The sequence below is a fragment of the Carcharodon carcharias genome, chromosome 13 (assembly GCF_017639515.1).
Source record: "Carcharodon carcharias isolate sCarCar2 chromosome 13, sCarCar2.pri, whole genome shotgun sequence".
NCBI lineage: Eukaryota > Metazoa > Chordata > Chondrichthyes > Lamniformes > Lamnidae > Carcharodon > Carcharodon carcharias.
In genome coordinates this window covers 114,065,006-114,090,176 of record NC_054479.1, presented here as the reverse complement: position 1 = coordinate 114,090,176, position 25,171 = coordinate 114,065,006, and the positions used below count along the sequence as shown (strand labels likewise).

Here is a 25,171-nt window from a genome sequence, read left to right as displayed (position 1 = left end):
GAGCTTACCCCCTTTGTTGTCCACATGGAGTAAGAGAAGCTGACTTGCCGCCATGTTCAAAACCATAGTGGTACATTTTTAGAAGCTCTGCACCTAGCCAAAAGCAAAGGTTTGAGAAAGGAGCATGGAGGTTGGTGTACCCGATTTGGAGTCCTTTCGATTTTCCACTCGTTCATTTTAATGAATCCCTGAAAATGAAGATCACAGACAATTGCTAGATGGTGGAGAACAAAGAAAATATGTAAAGTCCATATTAATGATATCAGTGTGGAAACATATATTCCTGATGAACATTTGCTAGCGTATCCAGCAAGTTTTCATTTCTCTTAAATTCAAAGTTAGTCAAAAAATTATTTTGCTTTTTTGCAGCAACCTCTTTGTTGATTTATTTTCTTTTAAAACAAGGTGTTGCCTTAATGTGCATTGACAAAACCATATGATTGTGAACCTTATCTGTACTTCAAGCCTCCGATATCTATTTGCAAAGTGAAAAGTAAAATGTCATGCTCAATATGTGGTTAACCGTCCTTTCTCTTTGAACTCAGTCACTAACATCTATCCAAAATAGGTCAAATATTTTGACCAGGAGCCTAATTCTGTTCTGAATTTCTGTTGGGTTACAAACATACTCAGTTATAAGACTTTTTTGGAGGCCAAGTGAAATGCATCATTTTTTTTTTAGGTACCCAGATATTTTTTCTTCTTTATTTGTGTTTCTTTAGTAATCAAGCTACGATCTCTGGTTCACATAATTATTTGCTTGATTGCCAGAACATTCTCAATAGGCTAAAGTCTGTACATCCACAGTTGGAGATAGATGGTATCAGAAACATCTGGATTGTCAAACCAGCTGCAAAGTCGCGGGGTCGAGGTAACATAAAACAAATTTGAGAGGTGCCATTGCATTTATGTTTTTTAAATTTATTCTCTCATGGGATGTAGGCATTGCTGGCAAGGCTAGCATTTGTTGCCCATCCCTATATTGGCCCTGAACTGAGTGGCTTGCCACACCATTTCAGAGGGCAGTTAAGAGTTGACCACATATGTGAGTAGGCCAGACCAGGTAAGGACAGCAGATCTCCTGCCCTAAAGGGCATTAGTGACAAGATGGGTTTTTACAACAATCAACAGTTATGTTCATAGCTGCCATTACTGAGCTTAGCTTTACAATTCCAGATTATTAATTGAATTTAAATTCACCAGCTGCTGTTGTGGGATTTGAACCCGTGCCACCAGAACACGAGCCTGGGCCCCTAGAGTACAAGTCCTGTGAAATGACCACTATGCCATCATCTGCCCCCATCTTATGTCTGTAGCTCTGTGTAACGTGGGAGATGTTTTGTTAAGATTAATGGTTATACGGGTAGAAGCAACTGGAAGGAAGCATGGGTATTATTATATCACTCTTTGTAAGTACTGGTCAAAACCAACATATTTGTACAGAATAACAAGCATACGGTATTAATGAGGATGATTTTAATGCCCAGCAGTTTTCAGGCAGGCAAGGGTGGTTAGCAAGTGCAAAGTACACTTCCTGGTCTAAATTTGAGGATTGGAGCATTTTAACTTCTGGGCCTCACTTGCATGTTGCTGGTCAGCTGCCCACCTAAAACAGGCAGAAAGCAACAGTGGGCAGAGTTCATGTGGCCAGAGGCTGTGAGCCAACACCAAAGGAACTTGGCCAATAACCAGGTTAACTCACAGGGAGGGGATTTTGAGAGGGTTTCAGGGTATGATAGGGTGAAGGATTCTGGGCCAGGGGAGGCCATGTCTTTTCTTGTGGTGTCCAGAGAAGGAGTCCTGGTCCTCCTGTCCCCAAAAAAGAAAGAGTTATACTGATATTGGAGGGTTTCTTCATCCTTCCAAGAGCTGCTGATCAGCCTTTCTCAGCTTCCCTACTCAGGCTCAGATTAAAAAATAACCTCTGGGTTCTTTAAGGTTGTAAGGGCAAGCACTAGTAATGTGCCTGGATCAGCTGCCCACATATTTATAAGGAATATGATACATTATTCAAAATAAATGACACTATAAAACAATGATAACAAACTTAGGATTGCTGTTAGCTTGTACAGGATGATCGACATTTCCAAGAGAATGGGATGTCATTGATTAACGCTACATTGGTTTTAAGAACCTGTTTCATTGATGTGACTCTTTTTTTAACTTGTTGGTGACTGTTGTAAGCATTTTCTAAAGGTCTTTTCAACTGCATGAAGTTCAACATCTAACACATTTCCAGACAGTGCCAATATTTAATAGTCACAGTTCCACTTCCAGTAATTCCACTGGAAGCCAAAACTATGTGCTAGTGGCTATGTTATGGCTGAAAGGATGTTTTGGTTAGAGTGGTTAAACTTCTGAAAACTCTGAGATGTCAGAATGTTTTAAAAGAAGAATTTTCTCTGCTGAAAATGCTTCCCAGCCAATTCCGTTGCAAACTCCTGAGAAATAGTAATACAATGTTAACTATTAATTTATTTTTCTCAAATATTTATTCCACACAGCCCAGACTAATGTGTTTAAATTTAATCAGGTGTTTAATCTTCATAATCTCAGAGCTTTCCTAATAAAATGTTTTCTTAATCTTAATGTTCATGTTACAGGTATAAAATGTGTAGACAGACTGGATGAGTTTCTAAAACAGAAGGACTCTGCCCCTTCTTTAGAAAACCCCAAGTGGGTTGTGCAGAAGTACATTGAGAAGCCACTTTTGATTTATGATACCAAATTCGACATCAGACTATGGTTTCTTGTCACAGACTGGAACCCGATAAACATCTGGTTCTATAAGGACTGCTACTTAAGATTTTCCACACAGCCCTTCACATTGGAAAATCTGGACAGGTAAATCAATAAAAATAATAAGATTGTTTCAAATATATTTGAAGTTATTTATGGGTATGGTACTCTAGTGATTATGTTACTGGACAAGTACTCCAGAGGCAAATGAAAAATACTAAAGATGCTAGAAATCTAAAATAAAAGCAGAAAATGCTGGAAATACCCAATGGGTCTGGCAGCATCCATGGGGAGATATCAGGCTGAATTTAATGGCCATAGTGGTGGCCCTGTCCAGCAGCTAGAGAGCCTGGGGCAGCCCTGCTGTGGCCATTTTCAGAAGCATTGGAGTTGAATGTCAGCCAGGCAATTAACTGCCTGCCATTGGGGTTTCATGCTTTAAGGGGAGAATTCCCTCCTCCAGGAGCTGTCAGCCAGTCCAATGGGCAGCAGCTCTTCAGGTCCCAGGGAGAGGTGGCTATCGTTGGTACTGCAAAAGCCCTGGAATACAGATAAATTGGCCAGGCTCGCTGGGGCCAGTTACACGGGCCCTGGCAGGGAGATTGGGGAGGGTTGTTGTGGAGAGCAGGGGGGAGCTTTTGCACCTTGTGATCTCTGTGGGTCGGGGGTGCCTGGTCAAAAGGCCCTCCCATCCTGAGCCCACAGGGAAGCCACCAGCTTTTACTGGGCGACCTCGCCATGTGGTATATGGCAGCTAACCACTCCCCACTCATATTGACTGCTAGTAGAATATCAATAATGGCAGGGTGAGGCCTGCGAGTGGCCATTGATTGGCCACTTAAGAACCAGGTGGGATGGGTGTCCTTGACCCTTTCCCAACCCTGACTTAATTGACAGGGCAGGAGGATGGGGTGAGGTGGGTGAGGTTGTGCTGGGAGAATCGGGAAGGCAATGGGCTCCCCCCCACCCGGGCTCCCCCCCACCCTACCCCCTCTATTTTTCTTCCCGATTATGTGGTGCCCATTCACCTTAAAGCCCTTTCCAGGGCAGGGGGGGTGAGGATGGGGTGGAGTGGTGGGGCAGAATTAAATTTTGCTCAGTGTTTCAGTTCAGCCATCTCTTGGCCAGAGACCTGGAACAATAATCTAGGAAATATGAGTTCAAAATCACATCATGATAGTTAAAGCGGAAGTAAAAAGTAAAAAACCAGTAAAAGTGACCATGAAACTGTTCGATATTTGTAAAGACCCTAATGCTTCACGAATGTCCTTTAGGGAAGGGAACCTGGCACCATTATCCCATGTAGTCTACATGTGACTCCTGTCTCCCAGTAACACAGTTGATTCTCAACCTCCCTTTGGCCTAGAAAACAACCACTGGGCTCAATGGGATAGATTTTGAACAGATCTGGCAACTCAAGGCTGACCAACCATGAGGCACTGTGGGCCATCAGCAGCAGCAGAATTGTACTCAACCACAATCTGTAACGTCATGGCCTGGCATATCCCCCACTCTACCATTACTACCAAGCCAGGGGATCAACCATGGTTCAATAAAGAGTGCAGGAGGGCATGCCAGGAGCAGCACCAGGCATATCTAAAAATGAGGTGTCAACCTGGTGAAGCTACAACACAGGACTACGTGCATGCCTAACAGCATAAGCAGCAAATGATAGGCAGAGCTAAGCAATTCCACAACCAATGGATCAGATTTAAGCTCTGCAGTCATGCCACATCCAGTTGTGAATGGTGGTGGACAATTAAACTGCGGAAGCTCCACAAATATCCCCATCCCCAATGATGGAAGAGCCGAGCACATCAGTGCAAAAGATAAGGCTGAAGCCGTTGCACCAATCTTCAGTCAGAAGTGCTGAGTGGATGATCCATCTTGGCCTCCTCCGGAGGTCCCCAGCATCACAGATGCCAGTCTTCAGCCAATTCGATTCACTCCACATGATATCAGGAAATGGCTGAAGGCACTGGATACTGCAAAGACCATGGGCCCTGACAATATTCCGGCAATAATACTGAAGACTTGTGCTCCAAAACTACAGCTACAACACTAGCATCTACCTGGCAATGTGGAAAATTGCACAGCTATGTCCTGCATACAAAAAGCAGGACAAATCCAACGCGGCCAATTACTGACAGCATCAGTCTCCTCTCGATCACCAGCAAAGCGATAGAAGGGGTCATCAACATTGCTATCAAGTGGCACTTGCTTAGCAATAACTTGCTCACTGATGCTCAGTTTGGGTTCCACCAGGGCCACTCAGCTCCTGACCTCATTACAGCTTTGGTTCAAACATGGACTAAAGAGCTGAAGTCCCGAGGTGAGTTGAGAATGACTGCCCCTGACATCAAGGCAGCATTTGACTGAGTGTGGCATCAAGGAGCCCTAGCAAAACTGGAGTCAATGGGAATCAGGGGAAAACTCTTCGCTGGTTGGAGCCATGCCTACCACAAAGGAAGATGGTTGTGGTTGCTGGTGGTCAACCATCTCAGTTCTAGGGCATCGCTGCAGGAGTTCCTCGGGGTAGTGTCCTTGGCCCAACCATCTTCAGCTGCTTTATCAATGACCTTCCTTCCATCATAAGGTCAGAAGTGGGGATGTTTGCTGGTGATTGCACAATGTTCAGCAGCATTCCTGACTCCTGAGATACTGAAGTAGTCCACGTCTAAATGCAGCAAGACCTAGACAATGTCCAGGCTTGGGCTGACAAGTAGCTAGTAACATTCTTGCCACACAAGTGCCAGGCATTTCCAATCACCTCCAACAAGAGAGAATCTAAACATCTCCCCTTGACATTCAATGCCATTACCATCACTGAATCTCCCATGATCAGCATTGTGGGGGTCACCATTGACCAGAAACTAAACTGGATTATGATCCTGTGGTTCTAGGGTAAATATTGTGGGTATAAGAGCAGGTCAGAGGCTAGGAATCCTGTGGTGAGTAACTCACCTCCTGATTCCCCAAAGCCTGTCCACCAACTACAAGGCACAAGTCAGGAGCATGATGGATTACTCTCCACTTACCTGGATGAGCACAGCTCCCACAACACTCAAGAAGCTTGACACCATCCGGAACAAAGTAGCCCACTTGATTGGCATTCCATTCACAAACATTAACACCCTCCACCACCGACGCATAGTGGCAGCAGTGTGTACCATCTACAAGATGCACTGCGGGAACTTACCAAGGGTCCTTTGACAGCACCTTCCAAATCCATGACTGCTACCATCTAGAAGGATAAGAGCAGCAGACACATGGGAACATCACTGCCTGGAAATTCCCCTCCAAGCCACTCACCACCCTGACTTGGAAATATATCACCTTCCTTCACTGTTGCTGGGTCAAAATCCTGGAACTCCCTAACAGCACTGTGGGTGTACCTATGCCACATGAACCGCAGCAGTTCAAGAAGGCAGCTCACCACCTTCTCAAGGGCGATTAGGGATGAGCAATAAATGCTGGCTTAGCCAGCGATGCCCACATCCCATGAATGAATTTTAAAAAAAGTGTTTAAAAATCATCCCAGACCCAGGACAATATTACAAGTGTCAGCAACATGTTATATTTATATTGTACCTCTAACATAACATAATATACCAAGATGCTTCATAGATATACTATAAAACAAAATATGATACCAAGCCATAGCGGGAGCTATTAGATTAGATGACTAAAAGCTTGGTCAAAGAGGTAGGGTTAAGGGAGGAAAGGAAAGTAGAGAGGTGGAGGGATGTGGGAGAGGGTATTCCGGAGCTTAGGGCCCAGGCAACTGAAGGTGTGGCCACCAAAGGTGGAACAGTTGAAATTGGGAATGCACAAAAGGCTCAAATTGGAAAAGCACAGGAACCTAGGAGGGCTGTGGGACTGGAGGAGGTTAGAGACAGGGAGGGGCAAGGCCATGGAGGGATTTGAAAACAAGGGTGTGAATTTTAAAATCAAGATGTTGCTTGGCCAGGAGCCAATGTAGGTCAGCAAACACAGAGGTGATAGGGGAATGGTCTTCTTGTGAGCTAAGACATGGGCAGCAGAGTTTTGGATTTTCTCAAGTTTACAGAGGATAGAATGTTGGAGACGAGATGGGAGTGCATTGGAATAGTCATGTCTAGAGGCACTGAAGGTATGAGTGAAGGTTTCAACTGCAGATGAGCTGAGACTGGGGCAAAGTGGGGCGATGTTATGGAGGTGGAAATAAGCAGTCTTACTGATGGCGCAAATATAAGGTTGGAAGCTCAACTCAGGGTCAAATATGACACCCGGGTTGCAAATGTCTGGCTTAATCTCAAACGGTTGCCAGTGAGAATGATGGAGTTGGTATCTAAGGAACGCAGTTTGGAGTGGTGACCATAAAGTCTTCCCAATATTTAATTGGAGGAAATATCTGCTCTCCAATACTGGATGTTGAATAAACTGCCTGATAATTTAGCAACAGTGGCAGAGTTGAAATAGGCGGTGATGAGGTAGAGTTAGGTGCCATCAGCCCTGTCAGCGAAGCCCACGTCTAGTGAATGAATAAAAAAAAGGATAGAAATTAAATGCTGTGCTTTCTGAAATAAGAACAGAAAATGCTGGAAAAACTCAGGAGACCTGGCAGCATCTGTGGAGAAAGAAACAAGGTTAATGTTTTGAGGCTGCATGACACTTTTTCAAAGGTTTCTGATGCCCCCAAGGGGCAGCATATAGTTAAGAAGTCGGAGGGGGCTAAAGATAGATCCCTGGGGGACACCAGAAGTAATGGTGCAATAGTGGAAGCCATTGCAGGTGATTATCACTTGCCAGAGCTGGGTAGCTTCTGTGGGTTCAGTAGTATCATTTCCTTCATGATAAGAGGAAAAGTGCAGCTGCCCTTTGATGCTTGTACATTGCTAAGTTTCATTTGCAATACATGAACAACATCTACACCTCATAGCATGGGAGTAAATAAGAAATCTATTTTCTCGTGAACTTGTCAAAACATAAATTGACCTGATGATCTGTGTTGATAAATCTATAAGATAAATCTGTAAGAGAGTAACAGAATATTAGATCATAAACTGTAACTTGTGAATAGTAATTATAGCTATTAAAGCAATTGTGGGCAAGAATTTGAGTGTTACAAAAGCAACAGCCTTTTTCCAAGATAAGATCATGAAGATATCAAATCACAAATCACATTCGGGGATTTCTTGTGGCAGGGTTGATGATGAGTCAGGGAATGTTTTGTTTTGATCGGAGTTGATTCCTGTGCTTTTGTTCCTGGACGAAAACAAAACTGACTTTTTCAACTATGCATCTTGTAGTTTTGCTGCTCTGTAATCTTTTCTCTGTCACTCTCTTTGTCAACCTGGTTGTCTTCCATTCTTTGTTCTTTCTCCCCGTTTTGCGCTAATATTTTTTTGCATTGTACTATCCATCTGCCTATTTGTCCTTGAATATTTTATCCCATTCCTTCACTTACTGTGTGAAACTCTCTCCTTCACAGTGTAACTTATGGCTCCCATTAGCATTGCTTTGCACTCAATTTTTACTTCTTGCCCTTTTTCCTTTTTTTCTTCCCAGCAAATTTAGCAGGCTTGAGGTAGGTTCCAGGAATATGATGGTGAAACTCTGTGGGGGAGACGGTGGAATGTATACAAGTGATGAGCTGAGGATTTGGGTTGGAGGAAGGCAGTATCCAGGACCAAGCTGAAGGTAGTATGGTTTGCAAAACATAGGCTGCGGGGATTTGGAGGGAGTTGGGGTGAAGGTTGTTATCTGCAATTGTTATTAATTGTTATTATCTTGGCCCAGCAGCACCACTAATAGCAGTGACCACCTATAATCTATCATCATAACGCATGAAGGATAGACTTTAAGTGATGGGGGCTTGGGAGCATTCAGTGAGGCTGGAACATCATTATGTTGGAAGACAGGGAAAGACCAAGTGGAAACAATTGTTGGATACTGACAGCTGGGGATTTGATGTTAAAGCAGCAGGTTATGAGGTCTGTCAATGTGGGGGAGGATCTGTGAGTACTCAAGGGGATATGGAAACACTGATCAAGATGTGGCATTTATCTATACCGAGGAGGTCTTGGGGCTTGGGAGCATTTGTCAGGGTGCTCATGTTTGTCAGCACCAGGGAGTGCTTCTAGGTTCTAAACACTTTGAAAGGGTCGCTTTGAAGTTTCAGCAGCACTGGGGAAGAGGGCAGTTCAAGAGGAAGCTGCATAGGAACAGCACAGGAGCAGCAGGTAAAGGCCAGACAGCAACCACAGCCACAGTTGCAGCAGCAACAGAGTTAGTTCCTGCACAAGTACTTGAAAAGCATCCAGAGCTGCAAACACAAAGTAACTTACAAAGTTACCACAAAGTGGCCATACAGTGAAGGCTCAAAGTTCCTCTGTCTGCAATGGGATCCCAGATAGTGATGGCACCAGGAAGCCACAACGTCAACCTGGCTGCAAGAGGAGCGTGTATAGCAGTTGCTTGGCTTCTGCAGGAGAAAAAAATGTGACTGCATTATTTATTTAATGGCAGTTAGACCATTACTGGCTCAAAGTGAGATTTCCACCCCCATCTGGGAGGAGGTCCCACACCCGAGAGCTGCTAGACAGTCAAATAGCTGGCAGCTCTCTTGTTCCAGCAGCATCACTAGGAGCGGTGGTCGCCTATAATCTATCATCATAACCCACTTTTCCCTCCTTTTTAGATACTTGTCCAGCTTCCCTTTAATGCTCATGACCTTGGCACCAAGACATCAAGGTGGGAGCAGAGTAGTGGGCCCAACTGTTCTTTAGATATGAACATTTTTGCCATTACTTTTATCATGTGGGCTTTCAATGCAATATTGGGAAAATAATGTTTTAAAATTAACTAATGGTTTTTATGCAAAACCTCTTTTAAAATCAGTGTAATGATGTTTAATTTTTCTGCAGTTCTGTGCTTCTCTGCAACAATGCCATTCAGAAGCGATTAAAACCATCCACTGAACGTAACCTATTGGTGCCAAAAGAGAGCATGTGGTCAAGTGGTCAGTTCCAAGACTATTTAAAAATCAAAGGCCATGGCAATATCTGGCAGGAGATTGTCTACCCTTCTATGAAAAAGGCTATCATTTATTCCTTGGTGACGGTTCAGGCCATTGTTCAAGCACGCAAAAACAATTTTGGACTATATGGTGCTGATTTCTTGCTGGGAGAAGACTTTAAACCATGGCTAATTGAGATCAACTTGAGTCCAAGCATGTCACGCTCTACATCTGTTACGGCACTACTGTGTACAAATGTGCAAGAAGACACAATCAAAGTAATCATTGACAGAAAATGTAATAGCAAGTGCAATATTGGACAATTTGAGTGCTTGTCTAAACAGGTAAGAATATCTTGCCTCCATCACAGTATTTTTTTCTGAACAAGCATTTCTGCGTGTAGGATTGGTACTTCCTAATTTCTGCCATTGTATGACCTCAATCTTACAAATTGAAATTACTGCACACCATAATAATTGTGGTTTATTTTTAAATATGTGGATCATCTGCTATTAGAACCAAATTGCATAATCGTTGTTCCATTTTAGAGCTAAATAATTGTACATAAGGCTCCTTTCAACCATGAATAATAAATGTGAACAGTAGAATTACAGGAGTGGATGGTAAACCTGAGTAGAATATTTGATTTAAAACTCAAAAGTACAAAACTAGTATTTTATTAACATTGGTGCTCTATGACTCTTCAAAGTTTAACCCCTTTTTTTGAACAACTGCTGACCAAATGATAACTTGGCAAACCCTGTACGGTTTCTCCTGCCACTGTGTTTATTTAAGACTTTTCTCCCCAAACGTAGAATCTTCTGTCATAATTTTAAAGGCACATGGAGTTTTAACATAAAAGCAAAATACTGTGGATGCGGGAAACCTGAAATAAAAACAGACTCGAGATGTTAACCTTGTTTCTCTCTCCACAGATGCTGTCAGGCCTGCTGAGGTTTTCCAGCATTTTCTGCTTTTATTAGAGTTTTAACATAGTAATGTTGTATCACATGATAAGGTGGGATAACTGAACAATGGATATCTGTTTGGTGCCGAGTTGTCTTTGATTAATTTAAATTTTCATCTATGTAGTAAATACTATATTCATTTCAGGTAGCCTTCCTTTCCATGTGAAATTGTAGAAAGAAAATGTCTTAGCAAAAAAAATATTGCTATGATCTTCTGACTACTTTAAGGGATGGATAGAAAGAAAATATTCTACGGAGAAGAATAACAGATTAGAAATTCCTGTCGGAAGGGGGTTTCTCGCCTGCAGCCAAACATGCTGAAGTTAAAAGTGGAATTTGACGTGTTACATCCAGTTTCCCGATGGGCTGCCTATTTCAGCCCTTTTAACAACCCCAAGCACTCCCAAACTTACTCGCTCCGTGAGGTTAAAACTCCCCCTGAAAGTTCTGATTTGAAAGGAGAGAATGTTGCCAATCAAACCAAGATATCAACAACATCTGATGTTGTGGTCAAAAATGAAAATGCTGTCATAGGGCAGAATTTTGCCCGTGTTGGGCGGGCTCGGCGGGGGCAGTCAGGGAGCCAACCACCGCCCGCAATCGGGGCTGGGACCTTGATTTCATGCTGGCAGGCCAATTAAGGCCTGCCCAGCCTGAAATGCGAGTGGCAGTGCTGCCTGTGTGGGTGGGGGAGGAGAGCGAATGCAAACTTCGTGCACGTGCACGAGTGCGTGCTTGAAAATCCCCCTGAGGCACAGGGCTGCCTTAGAAAGATGGACAGTTTGCAAAAATAAAAGATTTAAAAAATGTTATACAACATATCCCCTCATGTGGCTTTGTCACATGAGCAGGGACATGTTATAAATGAAATGCAAAATGTTGTATTTTATTTTTATTTGCTGTTGGAAACCTCATCCCAACCATGGATAAGGTTTCCTAAAAAAGTGCAAAGGCCGCTTGGCCTTTTCGCCTGCCCACCAACCGTAAGGTTGGAAGGGCAGCAAAAAGTTTAAGTTAATTATCTTTTTAATGGCCTTAATAGGCCTTTTAATTGTCGGTGGGCACACTGCTGATTCCCACGTGCACCCGCTGACCAAAATATTGCGCAACTGCGCGTTGATGTTGGGATGCTTGCCCGATTTCAACACGCGTCATTTTACGTTCGAGGCAGGTCGGGTGCACGCCCGCCTGCCAAGGTAAAAGTTCTGCCCTTAGTTATAAAATGAATTGACAAAGCTCTTGCAGCTAGTTTTTAACCAATCAGAACATGAATTCCAGCTCCAGAAAGGATGGCGAAGGCTTGCAGATTCATGGGGAAATGTTCAAGTAGATGTGTGGCTTGTGGATCCATTCTGGTGATCTGTCCTTTTTACATATTGTCACTTTTATCCAGTAATTTCCAAGAAACTCAACAGATACTGTCTTGATTTATCTGCTCTAATGACACATTCACAATGCTTGTCGTCCTGTCGCTGATTTTTGAAATTTTACTATAATTTTTGTCATTCTATTTTGCGGCCAAGCCCTTTGAGTTTGTACTTACTGCCATATTGTTACTGTCTGCATTATTTCCAGGAAAGAAAATATCTCAGCAAAAGCATTGATTCTCTTCCAGCAAAAGTCCTGTTTGAAGACAAGTAGGATTGTTTCATATCTCTGCTACACTCTTCATCTGCCCAAGACATTCTGTCGGGGAACTGTGTTTCTGTTCAGCAGCTGATACGGTTTGCTTATAGTTGTCAATTTGCATTCCAGATATTCCGAGGCCATTGAAGAGTCCTGTGTTTTTAACTTTTCAGTACACGCGCATTTTTTCACATTAATTGAGCATGGTTCCTGTGTTTATTCTTTCTCAGTTACTTTACAAGTTTTGAGTAGTAAGCAGCTACTGATAATTTTTTAAAAAGACGTGTTTGTACTGTTGAGGGTGGAATCACATGACCATGACGTAATCACTGTAACTTATAGAAAAAGATCATCAGTCACCATGTATTGTTTGAAACTTTTAGGGCAGAATTTTATGCATCGGCGAGAGGGGGCGGGGCCCGCTCGCCAATGCGTAAAATGATGTGTGGTGATGTCGGGCGGAACCCCCGATGTCACCGCGCCCGATTTAAATTTTCAGGAAGGCGGGAGCTCAGCAAAATCAGCTGCGTGCCCGCCAACCTGTCAATGGACAATTGAGGCCATTGACAGGGTCAATGAAGCAATTAAAGGACCTGCCCGTCCAACCTTAAGGCTGGTGGGCAGGCCAGGAGCCCTGGCGTGAATTAGAAAAAGCATTAAACCTCATCCACAGGCAGGATGAGGTTTCATGTAGGCCTCAAATTTTTTTAATAAAGATTGTGTAAAAATTATGGACATGTCCCAACTCATGTGACATTGCCACATGAGGGGACGTGTAAGGGAAATTTTATTTTTCTATTTTTGTTATTTTTACATTTACAGACGATCTCCCTGAGGCCCGCCCATGTACAATGGCGCCACACCTCCGATTGGGGGTGCTGATCGGAAGCGCACCCGTATGCGCCAGCCCATCAACTTCCCCCCCAGTGGGGGGAAAATTCTACCCTTATAGTTGCACACTGCATATTCCAAGTGCAGAATGCAAAGAATATTTTCTGTAATTTTGCATATTCAATCTTGGGCACCTCGGGCCCAATTTTAACCATTGAAAACCCTACCACTTGCAAAGAGTTAAACTCTGGTCCTAGCTATTGTTCTTTGCATCTGGGTCTTGATTACCAGCATGTAAGTGGTGGGATTGTCTACAGTGCTTGCTTGCAGGTGTGCAATGATCGGGTGGGTGGTGGTTGGGTGGGGGATAGGTGGAGGGTTTAAGTTTGTGGCAGGACAACTTTCCTTGTAGGGGCTGGAAGAGTAACTACTCCTTCACTCTACAAGGAAAGTCAAAATAAATTTTAAAACATACTGCTTTGGGCCTCTTCTGGCCTTGATCCTTTTCACTATTGTGTTGAACTGGCAGGAAGCTCCTGGTACAAGTTGCAGCTGGGTCTCCATGATATCATCGGGACCCATCAGACAGATGTTTAAAAAGCCCTGGTTGGGTTTGGGTGGGTGCCTTTATCACTTGACTGGCAGGGCAAGTGAAAACCCAAAGCTGTCTGGTCCCAGCAACTCCAGGGTGATTTAAAATGCCCCCTTACTTGTCTTCTGCTGGGCAGATAGGGTTAAAATTGTCCCATGCTGTTACATTTTCTAGATACTACTTTGTATTTTGTTTTATAAAATTTGTCCATAAAAATGTTGTAAGATGATTGCACATCATAAATAGAATATTATAAACTGTAAAATTGAAACCAAACCACCTTTCCTGTATGATTATTCTTTGATTATTATACAATTAATGAAATATTAATGTTACGTTCCTAAAATATTTGATCATGCATAGGGGAAGGTAAAAGATTTGTATTTCTTGCCACTTGGGTCTTTAGTGGAGGATTTCTGCAGGTTAAGTAATTTAAAAGCATGAAGGAACATTGAGAAACACAGTCTCCCTCCATTCTCTGTTCATTGCACAATAATAATTCTTACAGTTTAGCATCTTAACCAGCACATGGTGCACTTTGGAAATAAACATTCTGGTCATTACTCCTGAAAAATTGAAGTCGTGACTCAGAAACCATCCAGAAAACAATCACAACAAAAACCACAATCCCACAAGACAAGCTAATAAGTCTACATGACATACACGTAACCCTCAGTGAAATACCAGTAACTGAATGGAATGTCAGCATAAGTAATTAAAACACCAACAACAGATATGATGTAATTTTCTTGTGAAATAACTTTAATAAGTAAATTAATCAGTGCAAATCCTGGAATTCCACACCTACCAGCATTGTGGGAGTGCCTTCACCACATGGGGAAAAATTTTCCCCACTTTGGGGGGGATGTGCTGGAGCGGGCGCAGGCGGGCGTACCTCCAATCGAGGCGCGCTGCCATTTTATGTGGGTGGGCCAATTAAGGCCCGCCCAGCATGACATCCGCCAGGAAGCACTATATGCTCCATGTGCGGGTGGGGGGGGATTCCCTCAGCTGGGAGTGCAACTCTTTCGTGCACGTGCATGAAAGAACGCACAGAACTCCCTGAGGCTAAGTGCTGCCTCAGAGAGATCGGATCCGAATGAAAAATTGTAATACAAATGACAGAAAAATTTCCCTGGCATGTCCCCTCGTGTGACGCTGTCACATGAGTTGGGACATGTCCATAACTTTTATTGAAACCTTTATTAAAAATTTAAATACCCTCATGAAACCTCATCCTGCCCATGGATGAGGTTTCATGCTTTTTCTGAAGCCCACCAGAGCTCCCCGCCTTCCTTAAGGTTGGATGGGCAGGTCCATTAATGACTTTAATTAGTTTCTCAATGGGATCAATAGGCCATTGACAGGTTGGCGGGCACGCAGCTGACTCGGCTGTGGCCCGCTGACTTGAAAATGGACATCACTAGGGATGAGGCACCCAGTATCCCAGCTAGGTGCTTGTCCATCAGTGGCAAGCACGGAGGTCCAGAGCGACCTCACGTTGGCACATGAGCTGCTTGTCGTCTCTGTGGGATCGTCTCAGGGCGTTCTAGCTGATGGCAGCAGCTCCTGGCAAAAGTAAGTTTAAGGCACTATGAGCACAAGAGGGACTGTTCATGGGTGATCTCCTGCTGTGTAATGTTTTATTTATGTTTCTTGATTTGGGAATTAAGACCAGAGAAGTTAATGTTAATTTTTTTGGATTGTCAAAATGAGATAAATTTTGTTTTTGTCCTAATGGCCTGAGTATGCTTCACCTTAGTGTTTTTTCGGTGCAGGTTACGCCAGTATGTAATGCTGGACGTGAATAGCTCTAAAATTTATTGCCGAGGCACTGAGTAGACTTTTGGTGCAAATGAAAGGGTCACTTCAGACATCCGGGATGGAGGGGGCAAACCTGGAATGAGATGGAATCAGATCTTTGGCAGCCTAGCTGAAGGAGCATTGGATCAATGCACCCTGGTGCTCCTGCCTCCCTCAAGGATACAGAGGTCTGCCACCATGCCCTCAGTGTTCTCCTCACCATGCTGCTCTTCTGACTCACTACTGGATTCATCCTCTGTGGCCTGTGGAGCTGCACCAAGATCCTCTTCCTCCAGTGGGTCCCCCCTTGCCAGTGCCAGATTATGGTGAGTGCAGCATGAAACCACTATCAGTGACACCTGCTCTGGGGGGTATTGTAGCGCTCCCCCTGAATGACCTGGGCTTCAGAAGCACATCTTCAGAAGACCTATCTATCACTCCCCTTGTGGAGGCTGCTCTTCCTCTGTTCTTGGGTGGTGGAGAAGTGTCATAAGCCACCGTTTCAACAAATAGCCCTTGTCATCCAGCAGCCATCCATCCAGTTGAGCTGGAGCACTGAATAGCCTTGAAACCTGGGAGTGCCTCAGGATGTATGTGTCTTGGGAGCTGCCAGGGTACCGTGCAAGGTCTTGCAGAACCTGGGTCCTGTGGTCACACACTATATGAACGTTCATCGAGTGGAATGCCTTCCTGCTGACGAAGGCACCCGGCTGACCCGCTGGTGCCTTAATGGCCACATGTGTGCAGTCGATTGTACCCTGGATGCAAGAGAACCCAGCAATCGCTGCAAAGCCTCTGGCTCGCTCAGCCTGGCTGGCCTCATCCATATAGAAATGAATAAATGTCATTACCTGCCTGAACAGCTTGACACAACTGTGGACACCTGACTGGGACACTTCACACAGATCCATCATTGACCCCTGGAAAGAGCTGGAGGCATAGAAGTTGAGGGCCACTGTGACCTTCAGAGCCACTGGCATGGGGTTCCCAACAACACAGTTGGAGATGATCTCAGGCCCAATAATCTGACAAATGGAGGTCACTGTCTCGCTGGAGCAGCGAAGCCTCCTTTGCCAATGTTCAACAATTTTACCTCAAAGTCAAGCAAAAGACTTAATTGTTTATTCTATTAACTTTTTATTGGACTCTAACTTTCTTATTTCTGATATCTGTGTGCGTATTGTCACTTCTTTATTATTTTTTCTTGGGTTTAGTAACTAATAAACTGACTCATTCTTTGATTCAAGAAAAACTGGTTTGAATGGCTCCTTATTACCAAATTAATGTATTTGAATTGGAAAAGGCATTTATGGGAAAAGGAAATTTTAAAAACCTTTGTTGTGACTAATCGAGGAGGCTGAATGAAAGGGGAACCAGCTCAGTCTCCTCACCCAGTCATAACAAAATTGGGAGTTCATTTCCGAGATCTGTTCCTACAGACCAACAAAAGAATTAGAGTGGGGAAATTAAATTTTTCCTTTAAAAGCAATTCAAAAACTGCAAAAAAGTTTTCCAGAGTCTGTAATATTAAAGTGTGAAAATTCCCACATTTGATGCCAATGCATTGCCAGGAGAGGGGGAAATGACTTAATTAAGGATTTAATTGAGGATTTAAAAGTTCCGTCCCTCAAAGAGCTAAAAGAGATAGCTAGGCACTCAGATTTTCACCCAAAGGCTGTAATATATATGATGTTAAAATGTGTGCCCTGATAATTAGGTTGTGAACCTAAACCAAGAGTAACTAAAGAAATAGAACTTGCCAATATACAGCTAGAGCAGAGATGAAAAGAGTTAGAACTCCAAGCATTAGAGAAGAAGAGAAAGGAAGCTTTCCAAAGAAGACGGCAAGAGGGAGATGAAAAGGAAAGAGACAAAACTCTTCAACGAAGACTATGTGAACTAGAAAGGAAGATAAAGGCAGCTAAGTAGACAGCAATGCTGGCTGATGATTATGAGGTGATCCACAAACCGTCATCCCAAAGGAATTCCTTCCCAAGTCACCCCCAACCAACTGAAAAGGATAGAAGGATTACTGATAGGAAATTGAACACCCATGGGAGAGAAAGGGCTGCTGGAAATGCAGGGGACCTTCCTCAGGCCAGAAATGATGGTGCTGAGATGAAAAGCGAAGCCAGGAAGCCTGTTTGTTTTAACTGCTGAAAGATAGGACACCTCTGTGCTGACTGCTGGAGGTTACGGGAAAAACCTATAGCATTTATAAGGGCACATAAACCCCGTGCAGTGAATTGGAGTCAGTCAGAGTGCATAGCAGACCAGACTGTGGTAGCAAATCCCGGTAGATGCACTAAGACTGCAGGCGGGTTTAAACATTGCCTAAGAGTTACAAGGATTTTGTATCAGAAGGAAGAGAGGTGATTAAGCCTATAGTGATATTGAGGAATACAGGGACTAGCCAAATTCTACTGCAGGGAAAAGACATGACCTTCCTACCAGAGAGTGCAATAAGTGCCAAGGTGTTGGTAAAGGATTTTGAAGGAAGGTACATGCCAATCCCCTTATACCAGGTGCATCTGGAGTGCTACCTTGCTTCAGGACCGGTGACTGGGAAAGTTGTCCCCAGTTTGCCTGTAGATGAGGTCAACCTGCTCCTCCGCAATGACCTGGTGGGATCAAAAGTGGTAACATCTCCAGTTATCTCGGAGCCGAGCGAGGTCAGGGAGACAGAACAGCTGTAGGAGAACATGCCTGGCATTTTCCCTTGCTATGTGGCAACCTGATCTATGGCCAGACAAGCTCCATCTGTGGAGGCTGAAGTGGCATTGCATATAGGTGACTCTACTGACTGGTTATCTGTAAACTTTTTTGGGAGTCTAGAAGACCATAAGGAAATAATAAATTGATCTTGATTGCAGCTCAACAAGTTGACCCACTGTTAAAAATGTTGGTTCAAACTGCCCAAACTGAAGCTGAGGCAAAGGCAATTCCTGAATGCTACTACATTAGAAATGAGGTGCTGATGAGCAAATGGAATGCCCCTCAAAGACCAGCAGAGGGGGAGTGGACAATGATCCATCAGGTAACGGTGCCCCCGAAGTACCATAGGGAACTATTATGAAACTCCGATGGCTGGGCATGTTGGTATTCAAAAACCCAAGCCTGCACCTGCCCACATTTTTGCTGGCTGCACCTCTGCAGGGGCGTAGCAATGTTTTGCAGAACCTGCCACATCTGCCAGGTTGAGGGAAAACCCCATCTGCAATACGACCTGCACCTATGATTCCCATACTGGCTTTTGAGGAACCATTCAGCAAGGTGTTAGTGGACTGTGTGGGACCCCTGCCCAAAACAAAAGGGGGCTACCAGTATATCCTTAACATCATGGATGGCAGTTCCCCTGAGAACCATTTTTGCCAAAACAGTTGTGGTGGAACTAACCCAATTCTTAACCAGTTATGGACTGCCCACCGAGATCCAGTTGAATCAGGGCTCAGATGTCATGTCCAAAATATTCCAGGAGGTCATGGGTAACCTGGGCGTGATCCAGCTGAAGTCTCGCAGTTGCAGGGGGGTGCTAGAACGGTACCAGAGGACCCTAAAAACAATGATCAGGGCAGACTGCCGCGAGTACCCCCCAAGACTGGGATAAAGGAGTGGATTTTCTTATGTTCGCTACCAGAAACTGACCCAGTGAGTCCACCAGTTTTGCTCTGTTTGAATTGGTTTACAGACACCAAGTGAGAAGTGCTCTAAACTAATCAAGGAGAGGTTTTTAGAGCAAAGGAGGAAATCTCAATGTTAAACTATGTAATTGTGTTCCATGAGTGACTCATGAGAGCTTGTGATGTGGCCCGAGATCACCTAAAAATTTCCCAGACAGCTATGAAGAAACAAGCAGGCAGACATGCCAAGGCCCGAACCTTTCAGCCAGGAAACTGTGTGCCAGTGCTCCTACCAATACTGGGTAAAGACCTAAAAGACCAGTTCAGTGGCCCGTAAAAAGTAGCAAAGAAGCTTGGGGAAGTAAACTATCTAATTGACACCCCAGACTGCAGAAAAAAGCAAAGGCTGTGTCATGTCAACATGATAAAACAATACCACAGCTGACAATGGGAGAAGCAGGTAATGGTCTGTTCCAAAGCCACTGACCTAGAGGAAAAGGGTAGCAGTGGGGATGAATTGAATGGAGATGTGGTTGAGGCCCACATTGAACCCCCTACTACCTGGCTAACAAACACAGAAATACTAGCGAACTTGGATTCCTTATTCACCCATTTAAATGCAGAACAGAAAGCAGACTTAATATGTCTGTTCACTGCATTTAAAAGCCTATGAATAGACAAACCAGGCTGCACCACACTAGCTCTATATGATGTGAATGTAGGAGAGGCCCCTCCCATAAGACAATATCCCAATTGTCTAGACCCGGAGAAGCTGGCCCAGGTTCAGGAGGAGATTTACTACATGTTGGAGCAGCAACTAATAGAGCTTAGCAGCAGTAGCTGGAGCTCCCTAGTTGTGCTTGTGCCCAAGCCAGACAGCTCCACAAGGTTCTGCATTGATGACTGGAAAATAAATGCAGTGATCAGAGCTGCTTCCCCAACTGGAAGACTGCATAGTTAGGGTAGGCAACTCAGCCTGTATTACAAAGGTAGGTTTACTGAAGCGACATTGATAGGCTCCCTTGAGCACCAGCATGAAGGAAATCTCCACCTTTGTAACTCTGGATGGGTTATACCAGTGTCAAGTCACGCCATTTGGACTCAATAATGCCCCAGCCATCTTCCAAAGATTGATGAACCAGGTAGTGGCAGGTTTATCCAATTGTGCAGTGTACCTAAATGACTTCCTAGTGTACAGCGACACCTGGGAAACTCACTTGGAGCAACTGGAAGCCCTCTTCCAGAAATTACAGTCAGCTGACCTTGTGGTCAGTCTCGCAGAGAGTTCGCTCGCTAAGGCTCAGGTGGCCTACGTAGGACATGTGAGTTAAGGACAAGTTCTGCCCAGAGCTGCAAAAGCTCAAGCAGCAGCACAGTTCCCCATACCCACAACAAAATGGGAAATCATGAGATCCTTTGGGATGTGTGGGTTCGACCGCAAGTTCATCCCAAACTTCAGCATGGTAGCTGCCCCGCTGACGGACCTAATACAGTAAAAAGCAAAAGTGGTATGGACCGAGAAATGCCATACAGCTTTCAAAAAACTGAAAACTCTTCTAATAAATGAACCAGTGCTAGCAGCTCCAGACTTTAACCAAGCATTGAAAGTAGCCATCGATTCTAGTGACTTGAGGGCAGGGCTGTCCTCCATTAGGAGAACAAAGCAGGAATAGAGACACCAATTGGGTACTTCTCCAAAAAAACTAAACAAACATCAGAAATTACAATCCACAGTAGAAATGGAAACGCTAGGTTTGTTACTGGCTCTCAAACACTTTGAGATATATATTCGAAATGAATACAGAGAGAAGACAGTCTATACTGACCACAACCCTTTAACCTTTGTGGGAAAATTCAAAACTCAGAATGCCTCAGTCTAGGCATCAGAAACGTATTTTTAAAAGGACTGCTTGATGGTTGCCCTGGTTTGAATGTGACTGCTGTTATAAAACTGTTCTGGCACCATCTCTGCTTAGCGCAATGGAGTAAGCAGCCACCTCTTCAAAGGGTAGCCTTTGTTGCCCAGTGGCCAGCCACAGGCCTGGGATATAGGCTTAAAAAGATGCAGCAGGTTTGACTCCCTCAGATGAAACAGTCATGGCAGCTTCCAGGGAACTGTGCACAGGTATGGAGGAAAACTTGTCGTGGTTGCACACAAGCTGCATATTGATTGAATGAAAAGGCTTTCTATCCATATATCTGTGAGCCTCTGTGAAGGAGCTTTTATGGTGATGTGTATAAAATCTATCACACTTTGCACGTGTGAAAAGCTAGCTATCGACACAAACCCCATTGCTCTTTGTCTCTGAGACTCCACATCTGTTGGGAAGTTAGTGTTCCCCTAACCAAGCAAAGAGGAAATCGGTCACTGATGTTATGTACCTGTGGGCAGCTAATAGTGAGATGCTGCGGTGGTCTGTAGCAGAGCCCTTTAAGGATCCAGCCACATAAAAGTTAAAGGTCACAGTAACCTTCATCGCACTTGTCAGCTGCTTGGGCACTTGATGTTTGAGGTATGAGGTCTGTCTTCAATATGGCGCAGGCTTCTCTGGCCATTTCCTGAGACATTCTAAGCCTTCATCGAAATTGCTTTTTGAATGCTTCGAGGAAGCTATACCTGTTCCGGTATATCCCTCACTCAAGGTAATATCTCACCCTCTTCTTGCTATTCTGACTGGAGGGCTCTGCCACCTCATGCCCAGGTATCTTAGCTCTAGCTGCACATTGCTGTCTCCACCTTTCCTCTGCATGTCACATGTGTGAGGGTTCTGCACCTATTTCTTCAGCCTGCCTTCCTTCATGGACAACACTCCACATACCCAACAAGACTGACAGTCTGAAATGTTGCCCCTTGGTTTACGAGGCAAGAAATGATGAAGAGGAGCCCCTGTGGATGTGCCCTTGCTCTTTTCCAGCAACCCCACCCTCACTTCCCTACAGCAGCCTCTATCTCAAAGGCAAATTCAGCTTTAAATGTGATATCTCACTCAGCTCTATATAAGGCTTAATATTCTTTACCTCAGGCCTCCAATTCCAGGTCGTGGCACACACAAATTGATTTTTGTACCTTTTGACTGAAAATCATGATTTCCTGTTCTCCCTTATCTCTTTAAATGGTGCGGATGATTTGTAAATGCCGCCTGCCCATTTCATGCCCTGCCCCCTTTCATGCATCCTTCAATATCTGGATTCCATCCGCCATTTTGAACTCTCCACGGAGTTTCCCCTACTCCATGAAAATCTAGCCGGTAATGTGGTACTGCTTTGGTTATCTGCATTCAATTGCTGAGTTCATTTTTCACTTTCTACCAGTTCAGTTTGAATAGATCATCTAGCTGATCATCAAAAAAGTTAACAGAACTAGGCCAAAATACTAGGGGAGCACATTCTTATGTGAGCACTCCAATTTTGTGGCCTGATTCCATAATCTATTTTTTTTTTACTAATTACCCAATTGTCATATCTAATTTAGTATTGCATTGAGTTTGGTAACATACAGGAGTTTTAGGTGGAAAAATTCAGTCTGGTTTGATTGCTGATATTATGGACTATGTTCTCCATTGTGAAATGACTTACATTGTGGTTCTCTACACTTCCTGCAGAGTTATTGCAATTTCCTGCAAATTTACTGGTTGATGTTGCAGGACGGTGGTTTTTGCAGTGGCTTTTGGTATGTGTCATACAATTCTGATACCTTTTTGTGTGTTCCCATTTACATCACAATTGTTTTTTGATGTTTTGTTTTTGGTCATTTTTCTTGCAGCTGTCCATATGGAATAAGGAAACTTCCAAAGCACTGTCCAAGTGACAAAATTCTTTTGAAGGGTGGTCACTGTTATAATTTGGAAAAGGCAAGAGTCAAATAGCCTAACAGATATCATTGAGGTAAACAATAGAGTCATAGATTCATAGAGGTCTACAGCACAGAAAAAGGCCCTTCGGACCATTGAGTCTGTGCTGGTCAAACAAGTATCAAACTATTCTAATCCCATTTTCCAGTACAAGGCCCATAGCCTTGTATGCCATGGCATCGCGAGTGCAAATCCAAATAGTTCTTAAATGTTATGAGGGTTTCTGCCTCTACCACCCTTTCAGGCAATGAATTCCAGATTCCCACCACCCTCTGGGTGAAAAAATTCTTCCTCACATCCCCTCTAAACTTCCTGCCCCTTACCTTAAATCTATGCCCCTGGTTATTGATTCCTCCACCAAGGGGAAAAGTTCCTTCCTGTCTACCCTATTTATGCCCCTCATAATTTTATACACCTCAATTATATCCCCCCTCAATCTCCTCTGCTCCAAGGCAAATAACCCCAGTTGATCCAATCTTTCCTCATAACTAAAAGTCTCCATCCCAGGCAACATCCTGGTAAATCTCCTCTGCACTCTCTCTAGTGCAATCACATTCTTCCTATAATGCAGATTCCAGAACTGCACACAATACCCTAGCTGTGGCCTAACTAGCGTTTTATACAGTTCCAGCATAACCTCCCTGCTCTTATATTCTATGCCTCGGCCAATAAAGGCAAGTATCCTATATGCCTTCTTAACCACCTTATCTACCTGTCCCGCTACCTTAAGGGACCGGTGGGCATGCACACCAAGGTCCCTCTGATCCTTGGTACTTCTCAGGGTCCTACCATTCATCTTGTATTCCCATGCCTTGTTTGTCCTGCCCAAGTGCATCACCTCACACTGATCTGGATTAAATTCCATATGCCACTGATCAACCCATCTGACCAGCCTGTCTATATTCTCTTGTAATCTAAGGCTATCCTCCTCACTACTTACCACCCCACCAATTTTCGTGTCATTTGCAAACTTGCTGATCAACCCTCCTGCATTCAAGTCTAAATTGTTTATGTATACCACAAACAGCAAGGGACCCAACACCGATCCCTGTGGAACCCCACTGGACACAGGCATCCAGTCACAAGAACACCCCTCGACCATCATCCTCTGCTTCCTGCCATTCAGCCAATTGCCAAAATGCCTTGGATCCCATGGGCTCTTACCTTCGTTATCAGTCTCCCATGAGGAACCTTATCAAAAGCCTTGCTGAAGTCCAAGTTACTACGTCAAATGCTTACGTCAAATAAAAGCAAAAAATGTTGGAAAAGCTCAGCAGGCCTGATAGCAACTGTAGAGAGAGAAACAGAGTTAATGGCTGGAATTTTCCGTGCCCGTTGGTGACAACTGTGATGTGTAGAAGTCGGGACTTACCTGCCAGGGCCTTGCTTACATCGCGAACATCGCAGAAAGTGCTGGAGCCCAACACTAACGAAACACTGGAGGAATGTCCATGGGTGGATTCTCATGGACATGGCTCTACTGTGAAACAACACACGGAAGTTTGAAAGTCGCTGTTGATGCTCACCACGGATGATGGTCAAGTGGGTGGGAGAGGAAGGGCTACGATTGGCTAGGAGAGGAAGAGGTGTTAGTGGGGGGTGAGGTTAGGAGGGGAGGAATGAAGGTGTCAGGATGTGGTGAGGTTGAGAGGAGGGAATGAAGGTGACAGGATGGGGTGAGGTTAGGATGGGGGGGCGGAGAACGGGGTGGGGGTGAGGAGAGGGTAACGGGAGAGAAGATGGCAACTGGGGAGGTAGGTGTAAGGTCGGGGAGAGTGTGTGGAAGGTGCAAGGGAAGGAGTGCAGAGATGGGAGGGTGTCCAGGGGGAGGCAGGGATGCAGAGAGGGGAGGGTGTCTGGAGGAATGGAGGGATTGGGAGAGGGGAGTATGTTGAGGGAGAGGAAGGGGTGTGGAAAGGGGAAAGTGTAAGGATGGAGGAAGAGTCAAGAAGGGGGTAGGAGTAAGGCTGGAGGAAGAGGAAAGGCTGAAGGAAGGTGTCGTGGGGGGAAAGGGATTAAAGGTGGCGGAGATGGTAAGAGTGGAGGACAGAGTCAGGAAGGTGGAGGGTCTAATCGAGGGAGGGTGGAGACAGAACGGGGGGGTGGTGGGAGGATTAGAGTTGGGGGGAAGGGGTTCCGGG

The 25,171-nt window shown here is 44.4% G+C and overlaps 1 protein-coding gene across 1 annotated transcript in view; it reads left to right on the top strand.

The window, feature by feature from the left end:
• Window positions 1-22,987, top strand: part of ttll3 (tubulin tyrosine ligase-like family, member 3) — a 90,464-nt gene extending 67,477 nt beyond the window's left edge. Inside the window, exons 11-14 of the mRNA XM_041203115.1 lie at window positions 723-871; window positions 2,604-2,844; window positions 9,648-10,083; window positions 22,943-22,987. Coding sequence (XP_041059049.1) covers window positions 723-871; window positions 2,604-2,844; window positions 9,648-10,083; window positions 22,943-22,987 — 871 coding nt within the window. The remainder of the gene's footprint in view (window positions 1-722; window positions 872-2,603; window positions 2,845-9,647; window positions 10,084-22,942) is intronic.
• Window positions 22,988-25,171: the final 2,184 nt, after the last annotated feature.